We start from the raw sequence: 13,198 nt of genomic DNA, 5'->3' as shown, positions 1-13,198 counted from the left end.
ACCCCCCACAAAAGACCCACTGTTCGAGTGGGCTCAACCACCTATCTACTCTTCCTCTCAGTAACCCCTCAAGATGAATGGAGGTTGCACAATCTCCCGGAAGGGACACCGGACAGGCTAAACACAGTCAAGAGAGACAGTTAACTCAACAATTCCCTGAGGTCTGGGCAGAAGACAACCCACCCCAGGCTTGCAAAACAAGTCCCACTGGTAATAGAACTCAAACCCAGTACAATTATGCCAGCACCTGCCTTGGGCCTGCCAGACCTTGCTAAGCCATTTACTCTTTACCTGACTGAAAAGGACAAGGTGGCTATGGGAGTATTGTCTCAGACTATGGGGACATGGGACAGACCAGTGACTTTTCTCTAATCAGCTGGACAATGTTGCCACTGGGTGGCTGGGATGCTTATGGGCAGTTGCTGCAGTTGTCTTACTGGTCCGGGAGGCAACCAAGCTGACTTTGGACCAAGATTTGTTCGTAAAAGTCCCACATGAGGTCAACATTCTCCTGCGAGGGGACCCCCATGAATGGCTGTCAGCATCCCGGATTACTCAATGCCAGGGACTGTTATGTGAGAACCCCCATGTTACTACTGAGCCTTGTCAGGCCCTGAATCTGGCCACTCTCTTTCTTGTGGGAGAAGGTGGGCCCTCACATGATTGCAAGGAAATATGTCAGCAGACCTGACTTGAGAGACCAGTCAATCCTGGACCCAGATTTGGTCCTGTACACCAACGGCACCAGCCTGGTGAAACAAGGACAATGACTGTCGGGATAGGCAGTAGTCATGGAAGAAACCATTGTTGAGGCTAGCTCTCTGCCATCACACTGGTCCACTCAATAGGCCGAACTATATGCTCTAATCCAGGCCCTCCAGCTGTCAAAAGGTAAGAAGACAAACATTTACACAGACTCCAGGTATGCTTTTGCCACATTACAGGGCTCTGTATAAGGAGACAGGCCTTTGACAGCTAGTGAAAAAGATATTAAAAATAAGGAAGAAATCAAGGCCCTATTAGATGCTGCCTGGGAACCAGAAAGGGTTGCAGTCATACACTGCTGAGGACGTCAAAAAGAGGATACCCCCCGGGCTCAGGGAACAGACTGGCAGATAAGACCACTAAACAAACAGCCGAGGGCTTGGGGGTGACAAGTGAAGCCCCTATTAAAGCTTCCATTTTGGCGGAGATACCTGAGCTAACGCTAGACTCTCCAAAATACACTGAAGCCCAAAACCAACTAGCCAAAGCAGAAGGAGCCATCAAGACTGAAAAGGGATGGTGGGAATTGCCAAGTGGCAAATTATTGGTACCAGAGGAGCTGGCACCCACTCTGGTAAGCCAAACACACCAAGAGACCCATCTAGGCCATGATAAACTGGAAGAGCTAATTTGAAAATATTTCTTGGTTCCCTGCCTCTCTTCCCTATACAGGACAAACTCTCAGAACTGCATTGCCTGCTCACAGGTCAATGCTGCCTCTTGGCACAGACAGAAACCTCCAAGGATTCAGGTAAAAGGCATGCTGCCGTTTGAACACCTGGAAGTGGACTTCACTGAAAAGAAACCTCACCAATACTACCATTACCTGCTGGTCATAGTATGTACGTTCTCGGGATGGGTAGAAGCTTTTCCTACCCAGACTGAAAGAGCATCAAAAGTAGCCTGGTGCCTGCTTAGGGAGATAGTTCCCAGATTTGGATTTCCTACCAGCATTGGATCGGACAAAGGCCCAGCTTTCATAGCTGATTTAGTATAACAAGTAAGCAAAACTTTAAACATCAAGTGGAAATTACATACAGCATATAGGCCCCAGAGTTCTGGGATGGTGGAAGGAACCAATCGGACACTTAAAGAGACACTCTCCAAATGGATCTTAGAGACTGACTGTTCCTGGGTGGACTTGTTTCCGACGGCTCTGCTCAGACTCACGATGACCCCACAGTCCCATGGCTCATCTCTTCTTTAAGAGCATCTTAAAGAAGAAGAGATGAAGCTCTACAATCAACTGCTGCTACAAGAACTTGCTGGTATCATCTTGAGACAAAACTGTATATGGGAGGCCCCCTCCCATAATAAAACAGGTGTCAACAAATTTGCCTCAGGTAAGAGAAGATGAGATTTCACAGCAGATGGAACAACTGGGTAAGGTAATAAATCAGGTAACGAAGTTTGTACAAGAAAGGGTGCCATTCCCCCTTGGGGAACAGATTCACGAATTTGTGCTCGGGGATCAGGTGTGGTCAAGGACTGGGGATCAGGTGTGGTCAAGGACTGGAAACACGACTCCTTGGCGGCACATTGGAAGGGTCCATAACACTGTTGTTCTAACCACCCCTACAGCAGTTAAAGTTGCAGGTGTCGCTCCCTGAATCCACCACACGAGGGTGAAGAGAGCATACCACGCAGACCCAGAGGACACTGAGTGGACTACACAGAAGGACCCCACTGATCCCCATGAACCCAAGAGCATCTTAAAGAAGAAGAAGAGATGAAGCTCTACAATCAACTGCTGCTACAAGGACTTGCTGGTATCATCTTGAGACTAACCATAGTTTCAGTACAAAGAGGGACCGGTGTTATAGTTAAAGTTGAATGTTGTGCATACATTCCTGATTTATCTGGCTATGTATCAGCCACCCTAGATGACATGAAAGGTCAGTTAAAAGTTATGTCTGATGATAATCTTCCTTTTTGGACTTCGGTCCTATCTTGGATGAAGGGTGATTGGTGGAAAACTATATTTACCATTGTTATAGTTGCCTTGATAGTTCTGCCTTGTGAACTCTTTATTTTACAATGTGTTATGAACTTTGTAACCCAAAGGTTGATGTCGTTCTCCCAAATTGCAGATTGGAGAGTCAGGGCGCAATATATCCCTATGAATGATGCTCATATGAGTTAAGAGCATCAAGAGAAGGGAATGAAGGAGGAAACAGACAGAACAGGCTCCATCTTGAAAGCAGGACTCCATCTTGGGCTGGATTGTGGACTTTGAGCTATATGCCCAGTATCTATGGAAATGATATACCAACTGGAAAACCAGGCCCCCTGGATGGAAGAGCCCCAGGGCTCGTACCTAGACTCTCTGTTCCCTAAAAGAATACCCTAATTATCTGTGTAACTGAATAGAATCATAACTTCTATTATGCTTTTTGGGTATGACCACAGGCCTATTGATAATTGTCCACTATTAACTACCTAGCGGAGAAGGCAATGGCACCCTACTCCAGTACTCTTGCCTGGAAAATCCCATGGATGGAGGAGCCTGGTAGGCTGCAGTCCATGGGGTCGCTAAGAGTTGAACACGACTAAGCGACTTCACTTTCACTTCACTAACTACCTAGGCTTAAGGCATATGAATCACGGGTTAACTTTGATTGAATCTTTCTTTTCCTTTGTTCAGACTAGTTTCAGGGAATTGGGGGAAGTGGATTTGGGCACGTACACTTAGGGTATAGAAGGTTTTCAGAAAAACTAGTCAGGGTCCTTGGCTAAGAAGAGACTTTGCCTTGGGTCCACCAGTGTAATAAACCGCACTCCACTATCTGCATTGTCATTCTGAGTGAGTTTGTTTCCCGGAACGCATGGCTACAACATTATGAATGCTCTTTTTCTATATTTTAGGAAGTAGACACTCCCCTATCCCCTCCTCCCACCAAAAAAAAAAATATCTTAAAGAAAAGGTGAAAGAACTAGTTCTATAAATGGGGTTAATTTACTCTACTAGGATTCACTTTTTTATTTTTTTTTTAAGCAATTTCTCAGGACGCTCGCAAGCTCTCTAGGAGAGCAGTTTTCCACTCCGCGGGGCACGAGAAATTGCCTGGGAGGCTGGAGCATCACCAAGGCCTATTCAAATCCCAAACATCACATGCCAAACGTGCCATCTTCTGCCTAGAGTTCCGGCGCGTCTGGGAACTAAGGGTGAGGGACTGGGAGGGGCGGGCAGGCGCCCTCGGAGGTAGGGGCGCAGACCCAGCTGCGCAGCGCGCCCTCCCTCCGGGTTCGCTGCGCTCAGCTCAGTCCTTGCGCCTCCCTCAGCTCTCTCCTCCGCCCCCCTTCGCCCTCCCCTTTCCCTCCTTTTCTCCTCCTCCTCCTGCCGCCGCGCCGCTGCCAGACCTCGCCAGTTCAGACCCACGGGGCTGCCCTCCCCTGCGCTCTCCCCTCGCTGCCCGGGCCAGGAGCGCAGCGCGGCCGCGCAGGTAGGAACCCCGGAGCGGGGGTCACACCGGCGCACCCAGTGCCCGCGTGGCCGCGCGCTGAGGAGTAAGTGGGGTGACTTGAGGGGTGCAGTGGACCTGAGAACTGCCCCCACACAGTGCAGGATCTTTCAGGCAGAGAGGGAGGTGGAGGTGTGAGGTCTCGGAATGCGATCTGTCAGGATGTGCGAGCATTAGGTGACATCTGTTTGGATGGGCATGTGTGTGCGTGCCGACAATCAACCGACAGGGCTTTGCCCGCAAACGAAGTTTTGAAACTTTCAGGGGGCCAGTGTGTGAGATTTAAGCCGCACCTGGATTCCACCGGAACTGGTTAGAAGCTGGAGCACTAAGCAGCTCCCCAGAGACAGCCGCCTGTTAACATACTTTTAAGAAAGGGGACCTCGCCTCCCTGAGGACGCCTGGCCGGCCGCCCTGAAACTGGTACTTCGGGCTGCGGTGTGGTTCCCTAGTTCTGGCCTTAGGAAGATCGGATCCTGAAGGTAGCATTTCGGCGACCGAGACACCCGTAAGGCGCGAGGGAACTAGACGCTTGGGCTGCTCCTCTACACCACCTGGGGCTTTTAAACAAAGCTGCTCACAGAGAACGCGTGGAAATGCCACTTGGAGAGTGTGCGCTGGGGAATGTGAGGAGTTCTGAAGGGCAGGTATTTTACTATGGGAGGAGATTGCTCCGGAGTTTCGCAGTGGTATTTTGTTAAAAAAAAAAAAAGTTAGAAGCCAAGATAATTCATATTGGTTCACAAGTTTTTCTGCTGAACTTTGAAAGGAACTTAATGAGCGACTGATCTGATCTGATAACTAGCTGGAGGTGAGCTTATAGGGAAAGCCTTAACGTTCAAAGGAATATGAGATTTGCTGCCCCACTTCCACCCTCGAAAAAAAAATGCTCCGTCACCTTTGAAATTAATTACCCTGTATTCTTTCTCTTTCACCCCCTTTCTCGAGCCTATTGTAGGTGCAGTGTAAATTGCGTACCTTACAGCTTTTGTGTATATTCGTAGCCGGACAGTGTAAATCGAAATGTAATTCTGCAGCCGTCTTCAGCCTTTGGTGTCCCGTTTGGCCAAAGGAAAGTTGAGGAGGGGGTGGGGAGATGAGGAGTAGATTAGAAGTTGTGTATGAAAGAGCCTCAGCCTTCTCCACCTTCTCTACCTTGCTTGCGTGTTACTTTACAGCTGAAGTTTTATTTTCCTCCGCTGCAGATGCTAAGCATCGGTTTGTACTGTGTTTTATTTGAGATTCACGATGTTGAAAGCCCTTTTCGTAACTATGCTGACTCTGGCGTTGGTCAAGTCACAGGACACTGAAGAAACCATCACGTACACGGTAAGGGGTGATGGAATTTGAGATAACTGCGGTTCAGTGGGATTCTGTGGCACAAGGGAGACTTTATCCAGTCCTGCCAGTCTATGTGGGCTCTTCTCTGCAGAGGGTAATAAATTAAACCAGCGTTAACAAGGTTCACGTTTAAGATACGTTGTAAATAGCCTGTCCTTTCAGAAGTTCACTTAGATCCCCATTTGAGATAGGGACCAAAATGTAAGGATTTATGCAAGGCCAAAAAGGGAAACTCCTTTAAAACAAAAATCAAAGTAAGCTACATGTTTATGAAACATTCAGCATATTAATGAGTATAAGTAATTGGAAAACATGAATTACTATATACATGCAGATAAAACCAGAACTCAAGGAGTAAGACTCAAATAGGAATGTTAAATATCACAAAAGCCCTTCACCTCATTTGTGCATGTGACTTATGTTCTCATGTAAGGGGGTTTTCTCAACTTTATAAAGGCTATTATTCACTTACAATGTAACTGATAGCTCATATAAATACCACTCAGATAGACATGTGTTACCAGGATACAGTATTTGGTAAAATGCATTGTGTGAAATTTGGTTTTGTATTTTCTGATTAGCATATCTGATATTTCCAAGTAATCTTTATTAATTAGCTAATTGTAGGAGTCAATCAACATTGAATAAAGTATTGAAAATATCATCATCTAACCACCCCTCCCCACCACTGCCCAGAATGGATGGTGAGAACAGAGAGTAGTGCTTGCCTCACTTCTGGTGAGTTTGTTTGCACCTCTGTTTTGTGTTTTCTAGTCTTTAATCAGTGTTGTGAGGCAAATGACATTTGTCCTGGATCAGAATATGAAAAACATATTTTTCTACTTGCTCCCAACTTAAAATTAAGTAATCTTACTCAAAAGAATTTCAAAAATTTTTGAAAATAAAACTCTTAAAAGTGAGCTAATGTTAATTACTGATAATAAGCATTATCTCACTTTTTGATACCGTATTATCCCTAGAATGTTAGTATTCATCTGGCAAATGTTCCTTGTTGTCCAGATCAACTATAAATCAAATGGGGTTTAGTATAAATATTTTGTTAACTTAATGGTAAATCTAGTTGCTTCCTCTGCTGAAGATAAATAAAGCAAGAGAAATGAATACATGTGTTGTTTATCTTCAAATGAAATTGTTGTGTTCTTTGGGCTAAACTTACTACCTTCTTAGGGAGTTAAAATTAAATTAGCTACCCCCTTTTATATTCATGTAATAATAGATTTTATTGCTTTTACAACTGCTTATCTTGTACTCCCTTCCCTTTGCTAATCACCTAAACCTTACTCATCTTTAGCAGAGAAAGTTCCCTGTGGTTTAGACACTGTAGTTTTAAGACTGCTAACTAGGGTTCACCATTTATACCAGGTTTCTCAGATATGGCACCCTTTCTGTGCCAAGATTAAATCTATTCTCTTTTAAACTGTATATGGCTATTAGTTCATGGTTAAAGGACAAGATGTAACTATTTTTTTAGTAACTCCCTATGGAGACACTATCTCTTTTCATTCTCATAGCAAAGTATGAGCTAAGTGGCATGCTCTTACTTCTACTAATAGTAGAACTAAAGATCAGAGAGGTATCTAAATTAAGACTACACAGCCAGTAAGTGGTGAAACTAAATTCAGTCTAGGCTTGTTTAATAGTGATCCATATTGAATGTCCTGGAACTGAAAACCTAAAACAAACTGCAAGTCTCCTCTATTTAGCATACAAATTTATCAAGTGAACTGCCATTCTGCCTGGTTTGAATGATACCTTTCAGAAGGATGGGATCATATCCACAAGATAGCCTCATATTCTCCTTTCATATTAAAAATAGGATCCATTCAGTTATGTATTCGTCATGTACCTGCCTTGTGCATAAGCAATTCTCATCACTATCAAAAGAATTCAAGCTTATTCGTGTACTAAAAAATTTCAGACCTTAACCTTGGGGAATTTACCTTGAGAAAAGTACTGTTGAAAAGTACAAAGTATTATGCAGCTTATACATGTTGCTAAAGAAATACAAAAGCAGAGAGGTAATTAATGTTCATACTGGCAACCCACTCCATTATTCTTGCCTGGAGAATCCCATGGACAGAGGAGCCTGGTGGGCTACCGTCCACAGGGTTGCAAAGGTTTGGATACAACTGAAGCGACTTAGCGCGTGCTGCCTTCAATAAGCAACTGGCTTATTGAAGGAGTTAGAACTTGCTGCTACTTCTTGAAGGGAGTGAGGACTTTGAATTATTCTAGCAAGACTGAAGAGGCACCTGAATCAGAAAAGGTGGCATAATCAAAGACTAGAAGGGAACATAGCCAAGTCAAGATCAGGAGGTGACAAGGAGCTGGGTGGTGTGGAGAACCTAAAGATGGTAATAGTGGAAGATGAGGGGTCCACAGGCCCCTGTGAGCTCTTAGATGGAGGAGCAGTGTAACCAAGAGAGCAAAGAAAGGTTATCATAGAGGCTTGTGTGCAGAATACAGTGATATGGAGACCAGCTAAGGAGATTTGCCTTCTCATGAAGTCAGGAAGGCTTACACCAGCATGGGAGATATAAAAATGGACGCAAAGACAGCAGAGCTTGAAGGAAAATGATGGAAAACTTGATGTTAAAATTGTTATTCTGGTTCCTGAGAAATGTGGTATAGTGCCTTGGACAGTGTTGGTAAAAGTAGAAGCATTAGTTTGGGAAATAAAATGAATTTAGTTTTCACCTTATTAAGTCTTGGAAGTCAGTAAAATATCTAAACTCATCTCTGTCTCCAATCAGCTATTTATTTGCCAAGCGTCTGTTGTTTGCCAAGCAACTCTTGGCTCTTATGGAAGAATTTAAGTTTATTTGTTTGTTTACTCTACTTTTGCTTAATCCTTCCTGAAACCTCTTCCTCAAATCTGCATGTGATCAGATGTTTTCTTGAGCTTAAGAATTCTTCAGAGGCCTCATCACTTGGACCAGCATGTCTCAAGAAGTAGCCCATGGATAACTTGTATCAAAATCACCTGAGATGCTCGTTAGGAATTCAGATTCCATGCCCCCTACCTGACCTACAGAGTCAGAGCCTTTGGTTGGTCCCAGGAATCTCATTTTAACAAGCACCAGACTGATTCTTAAGCATAATAAAGCTTGAGATTCACTGACCTTCAAGGTCGAATTCAGTTCCCACTTGGCCTTTCCAGAGAAAGCTTCCCAGGTTTGGCCCTGCCTACCTCTCTTATCTCACTCCATCCACCCAGGACTACTGGTAGCTCCTTCCAGCTTTGCACCTTTGCTTATGTGGTCCCTCATCCTAGACTTACCACATCTCTCTGGAAAAAAATCCAACTCACTTGTAGCTTCGCCCATAAAGCCCTTTCCACCCTGTCATGCCTACCCACAGTCCTGAACAGAGTCCATCACTCCTTCCACAGGTGAACTTGTCTCACGACACCTGACATCTTGCTTCAACTAATCTACCTGTCTGTCTCCTCTTCAGGCCTGCGAGCTGCCTGAGAATAGGAACAAGATCTTAATCATCTTTGCTTTCCCAGGGACTAGGATGGTGCCTGGTGTGAAAGGGTACTTGACAGATGGTTCTGTCAGTGAGTGAACTAGAGAGGACCTTTAGAAACTGAAGCTGGGAGGCAGGCCATGGTATGAGAAGACAGATCAGGACTTAACTGAATAGGAATGATAAGGAAAGTCAGGTGCTGGACTGCTCTAAGAGGATTTAGAGAGGGGGGGAATAGTCAAGGGCTGAATAAAAGAACTCAGTTGGATTTTTTTTTTTTTTTTTTTGGTAAAATTTATAATGTGGAAGAAGGGTCAAGTAAAGCAAAAAAAAAAAAGAGAGAGAGAGATTACAGAATATTAGTATCAAGACAGAAAGGAATTCCAAGATGGTTATGGGCAACTGGATCCAATGCAAATGCAACAAAAGACCTGAGACAGGTGGTGACTGAGAAGGGATCCCTGAAGCAGTCCAGTGCCCAGATGTATCTTTTTTAAAAAGCTACAGAATGTTAAACTACCCATCTCATCATCTATGTGGGACTCTAGTACCAAGACTGTTGCCATAAATATGAAGCTTTTAGAGTGACTTCTTTGAGAGTGGATACTCAATTAACTGTCTCCTGGCTCCTCTTCACAGCAATGCACAGATGGATATGAGTGGGATCCTGTAAGACAGCAGTGCAAAGGTGAGCCAGCTGCAAAGACTTCCCATCTGATCATAGCTCTCTGTCCCCATCTAGTATGTCCTTCATGCCCCACCTGTATTATACCCAAAAGGTGTAAGCATGTGTTTACATGTTCGGTTTCCCCTGTAAGAAGATTCCTGACTTATTTTATTACTCACCACAGATATTGATGAATGTGACATTGTCCCAGATGCTTGCAAAGGTGGAATGAAATGTGTCAACCACTATGGAGGATACCTCTGCCTTCCTAAAACAGCCCAGATTATTGTCAACAATGAGCAACCTCAGCAAGAAACACCAGCAGCCGAAGGTGTGGGTGCAGCTGCAAATGCAGCCGCAACCTCTAGTACAGGCACTGGGGGTGTAGCAGCCACTGGCGTCGCTGCCAGTGGAATGGTGCCTGGGGGTGGTTTTGTCGCCAGTGCTGCTGCTGAAGTGCAGACTGGCCGAAATAACTTTGTCACCCGGCGGAACCCAGCTGACCCTCAGCGCATTCCCGTCAACCCTTCTCACCGGATCCAGTGTGCAACAGGCTATGAGCAGAGTGAGCATAACGTGTGCCAAGGTAAGCATGACTTTCTATGCTAATGAGAAAGTTCTTGCCCAAGTGCACCTTGTGGTGAGAAAGACAACAGCTCTCATTTATTGAGAGCTTCCCCCTCGCCATTCTTTGTGCTAAGGGCTTTGCCTGCGTTATCATATTCAATCATCACAAAAATCATAAAAGGTAGTTGCTGCCCGTGTTGTCATCATTTTACAAATGAGGAAACTCTGTCTCAGAGAGGTCACCAATGGTTCTCAACCTTAGCTGCACATATTTAGAGTCACTTGGGAGCCTTTAAAACTTCTCCATGTCCAAACCACACCCCAGCCCAATTAAATAACACTCTCTGGGGGTGGGTTCCAGGAATCAGTATTTTTTTTTAAGCTCCCCAAGTGGTTCCAGTGTGCAGCCAAGTTTAAGATCCAGGGGTCACACAGGTGGTGAGTGCAGAGCCAGCCTTCAAACCCAGACAGATGGGGCTAGAGTCACAGCTGTCAAAAGGAGCAGTCAAATTATTCATTTGGAATTTGAAATTGTGCTGTCAAGCTACTCCACAAATGCCCCCCTTTAAGGTCTCTTAATTGAACTTAACAGTGACTTGTTTTCCTCCCTGAGGAATAAATAAATGGGACTTCTGCTTCTCATTACCTTTGAAGGAGTCTTCCCCCACTCACACTTATATCTATTCTTAAGCTCTCATTTGAGCACATTTCGCTTATATCACTTGCACCATGGCACCATCTGCCTGGGTTTTTCTGTTTATTCTCACAAAGAATACACATCCGGTAGACTCATGCTAGCAAACTGATAAGAATCTTGGGCTTTGAAGACGTGTAGCATATGAACTAACTGGACTGTGCTAAGGGATTTTGTTCCTCTTTGCCTACTTAGGAAACCCTTTTAGATCTGCCTGATGTGGCCATAGAAGCTTCAGGCTACTTTTTCACTGCCAAGTACTGGCTGGGTACAGCCCATATACACCATAAGTGCCTTGTACACACTGGCCAATAGGAAGGGCTCAGGAGTTCTTACCTTCTACTTACATAAGTGAAGAAGACAGCACCTTCCTCCCTCAACACAGAAGGGTTCAACTGGGGTCACCTAGCTGCTATATTAAGTGAAAGAAGCATCTTTTGGACTTCTAGGATGCTGCCCCTTATTCACGAGTGTTGAGTTTTATCTTCTGTATAAAAATATAGTAGATTTTAAATGGTTTATAGATGAAGTAAGGAAACCTATCAGGCTCTGACTTTTATTATTTTATATTTTGCATTCAAATTTTCAGTATCCCACATCAAGAGCTAAGCCATGCTGTGATGGTGTCACTTTTCAAAGTGCCTATCTTATTAGCATCTGTTTTGTGTTACTGTCATGAGTCAGAATTCCAATATTGATGATGAATGCTTCAGCATCTGCTTGATATTCAGATATTTAATTTAAGGATTATGTCAAAGAGATAACCTCATGAGGTTATTTATATATATATATAAATAAATATATATTTACAAATAAATATATATTTATATATGTATGGTTTGTGTATTTGACTGAATATTGGTTTAAAAATACCTTGAATTTATTTAAAATATCAACTTTTAATTGTATTATTTAAATATATAATTATATTGGAAGGTTTGGTGGTATTTTTCCTGAAACTGAAAAGGTTTGGTGAAAGTTTTAAAGTATTGACTTTTACATATTAAATTATTTTTTATACTTCGGACATATGTTTGAATGGTACTTAGGAGGGAAAAAAAGCAGGTAAATTCATTTATCAGAAACTACAAACTAATTTATGATCCATCATTGACAGCTGTGGTTGAAAGCAAGAAGAATGCCTAGAATCGAATGAAATTCTAGAATAAAACATTTTCAGGATTTACAACATGCATTGGTTACAGTAAAAACTGTATAATAAAAAGTGAATAATAAAAATGAAATCCTATTTAATCTCTCTTAAACAAAGATTTAGACTACCTTACAAAGTAAGGTCTTTTCTTCTTTGGCAATTTCTTTTTCAGTTATAAGCTAAAACTCTTAAATGCTTATGGTAGATGCTAAATACATATTCATTGATTGTGTGCACATGAGGCATTTCCAACCCAAACTGTTTTGCATAATTCAACCCATTTCTACAATTTGAGATTGGGGGGGTCTGTATCATTAAAAGCAGTGTTAAAAGTTTTTTTGGATGACTTAAGGCTTAAGTTGGATTTCTTCCCATCACACACTTTTGCAAAGTGCCCATAAATGTGGATTTACTTAATTGTTGATAAAAGGGGGTTATTTCATATGATAACAACAGGATAATCTGTCTAGGGAATCTAACGTAAGTCGAGTCACACTTGTGCCCGTTTATTATTGAGCTGATCAAACATGCAGTCCAGCTTCTTCTAATTGCCTACAGATGTATGACATTCTCATTCCAGGCCAGCAGCACAAAATAATGTTTTATAACCAATGTGAAAGTGTAGGGACTTCTGCTTAAAACAATAATGTGCTCCAAGGACCTGACAATATTACTGACATCATTGTAGAGTTTGAGGAACTTTCTGTTTTAATAAAGATCTCCATTCTCCTTTTAAATGTTGCGTACTTATGACCAGTAATCCAAACACATTTACCATGATTGCTGGATCAGAATAAATGAATGCCTTAGATGAGTCATATTTTTGCCATAAAATTATTTCTTTTTTCCACATATATTTTTCAACAGGTACAGTTTATCATTATATAACTTAAAGCTGAGGACATTTTTAATGTAATGACTGAAATCTGAACTGTATTTCAGTGTTAGTCAATTTTGCCTTTGCATGCACTATTATCAATCACAGTTGGCACTTAATAAGTTAAATACCACTAGATATTTTAAAATATTTTCTATTTTAGGGACTTGCCTGGTGGTCC

At 42.9% G+C, this 13,198-nt stretch overlaps 1 protein-coding gene across 4 annotated transcripts in view; it reads left to right on the top strand.

The window, feature by feature from the left end:
• The first annotated feature begins 4,074 nt into the window (after window positions 1-4,074).
• The window catches only part of EFEMP1 (EGF containing fibulin extracellular matrix protein 1), a 71,692-nt gene continuing 62,568 nt past the window's right edge, over window positions 4,075-13,198 (top strand). For 2 of the 4 annotated variants that reach the window (XM_055540161.1, XM_055540158.1), the window contains exons 1-4: window positions 4,075-4,208; window positions 5,468-5,555; window positions 9,699-9,747; window positions 9,911-10,312. In XM_055540161.1, the coding sequence (XP_055396136.1) occupies window positions 5,475-5,555; window positions 9,699-9,747; window positions 9,911-10,312 (532 nt within the window). In that variant the 5' untranslated portion in view covers window positions 4,075-4,208; window positions 5,468-5,474. Of the gene's footprint in view, window positions 4,273-5,013; window positions 5,038-5,467; window positions 5,556-9,698; window positions 9,748-9,910; window positions 10,313-13,198 lie in introns of those variants that run through there. The other 2 variants (XM_055540159.1, XM_055540160.1) reach the window with 2 other exon arrangements.

This window comes from Bubalus kerabau, chromosome 11 (assembly GCF_029407905.1).
Source record: "Bubalus kerabau isolate K-KA32 ecotype Philippines breed swamp buffalo chromosome 11, PCC_UOA_SB_1v2, whole genome shotgun sequence".
Taxonomy (NCBI): Eukaryota; Metazoa; Chordata; class Mammalia; order Artiodactyla; family Bovidae; genus Bubalus; species Bubalus kerabau.
This window is presented reverse-complemented; position numbering and strand designations above follow the sequence as displayed.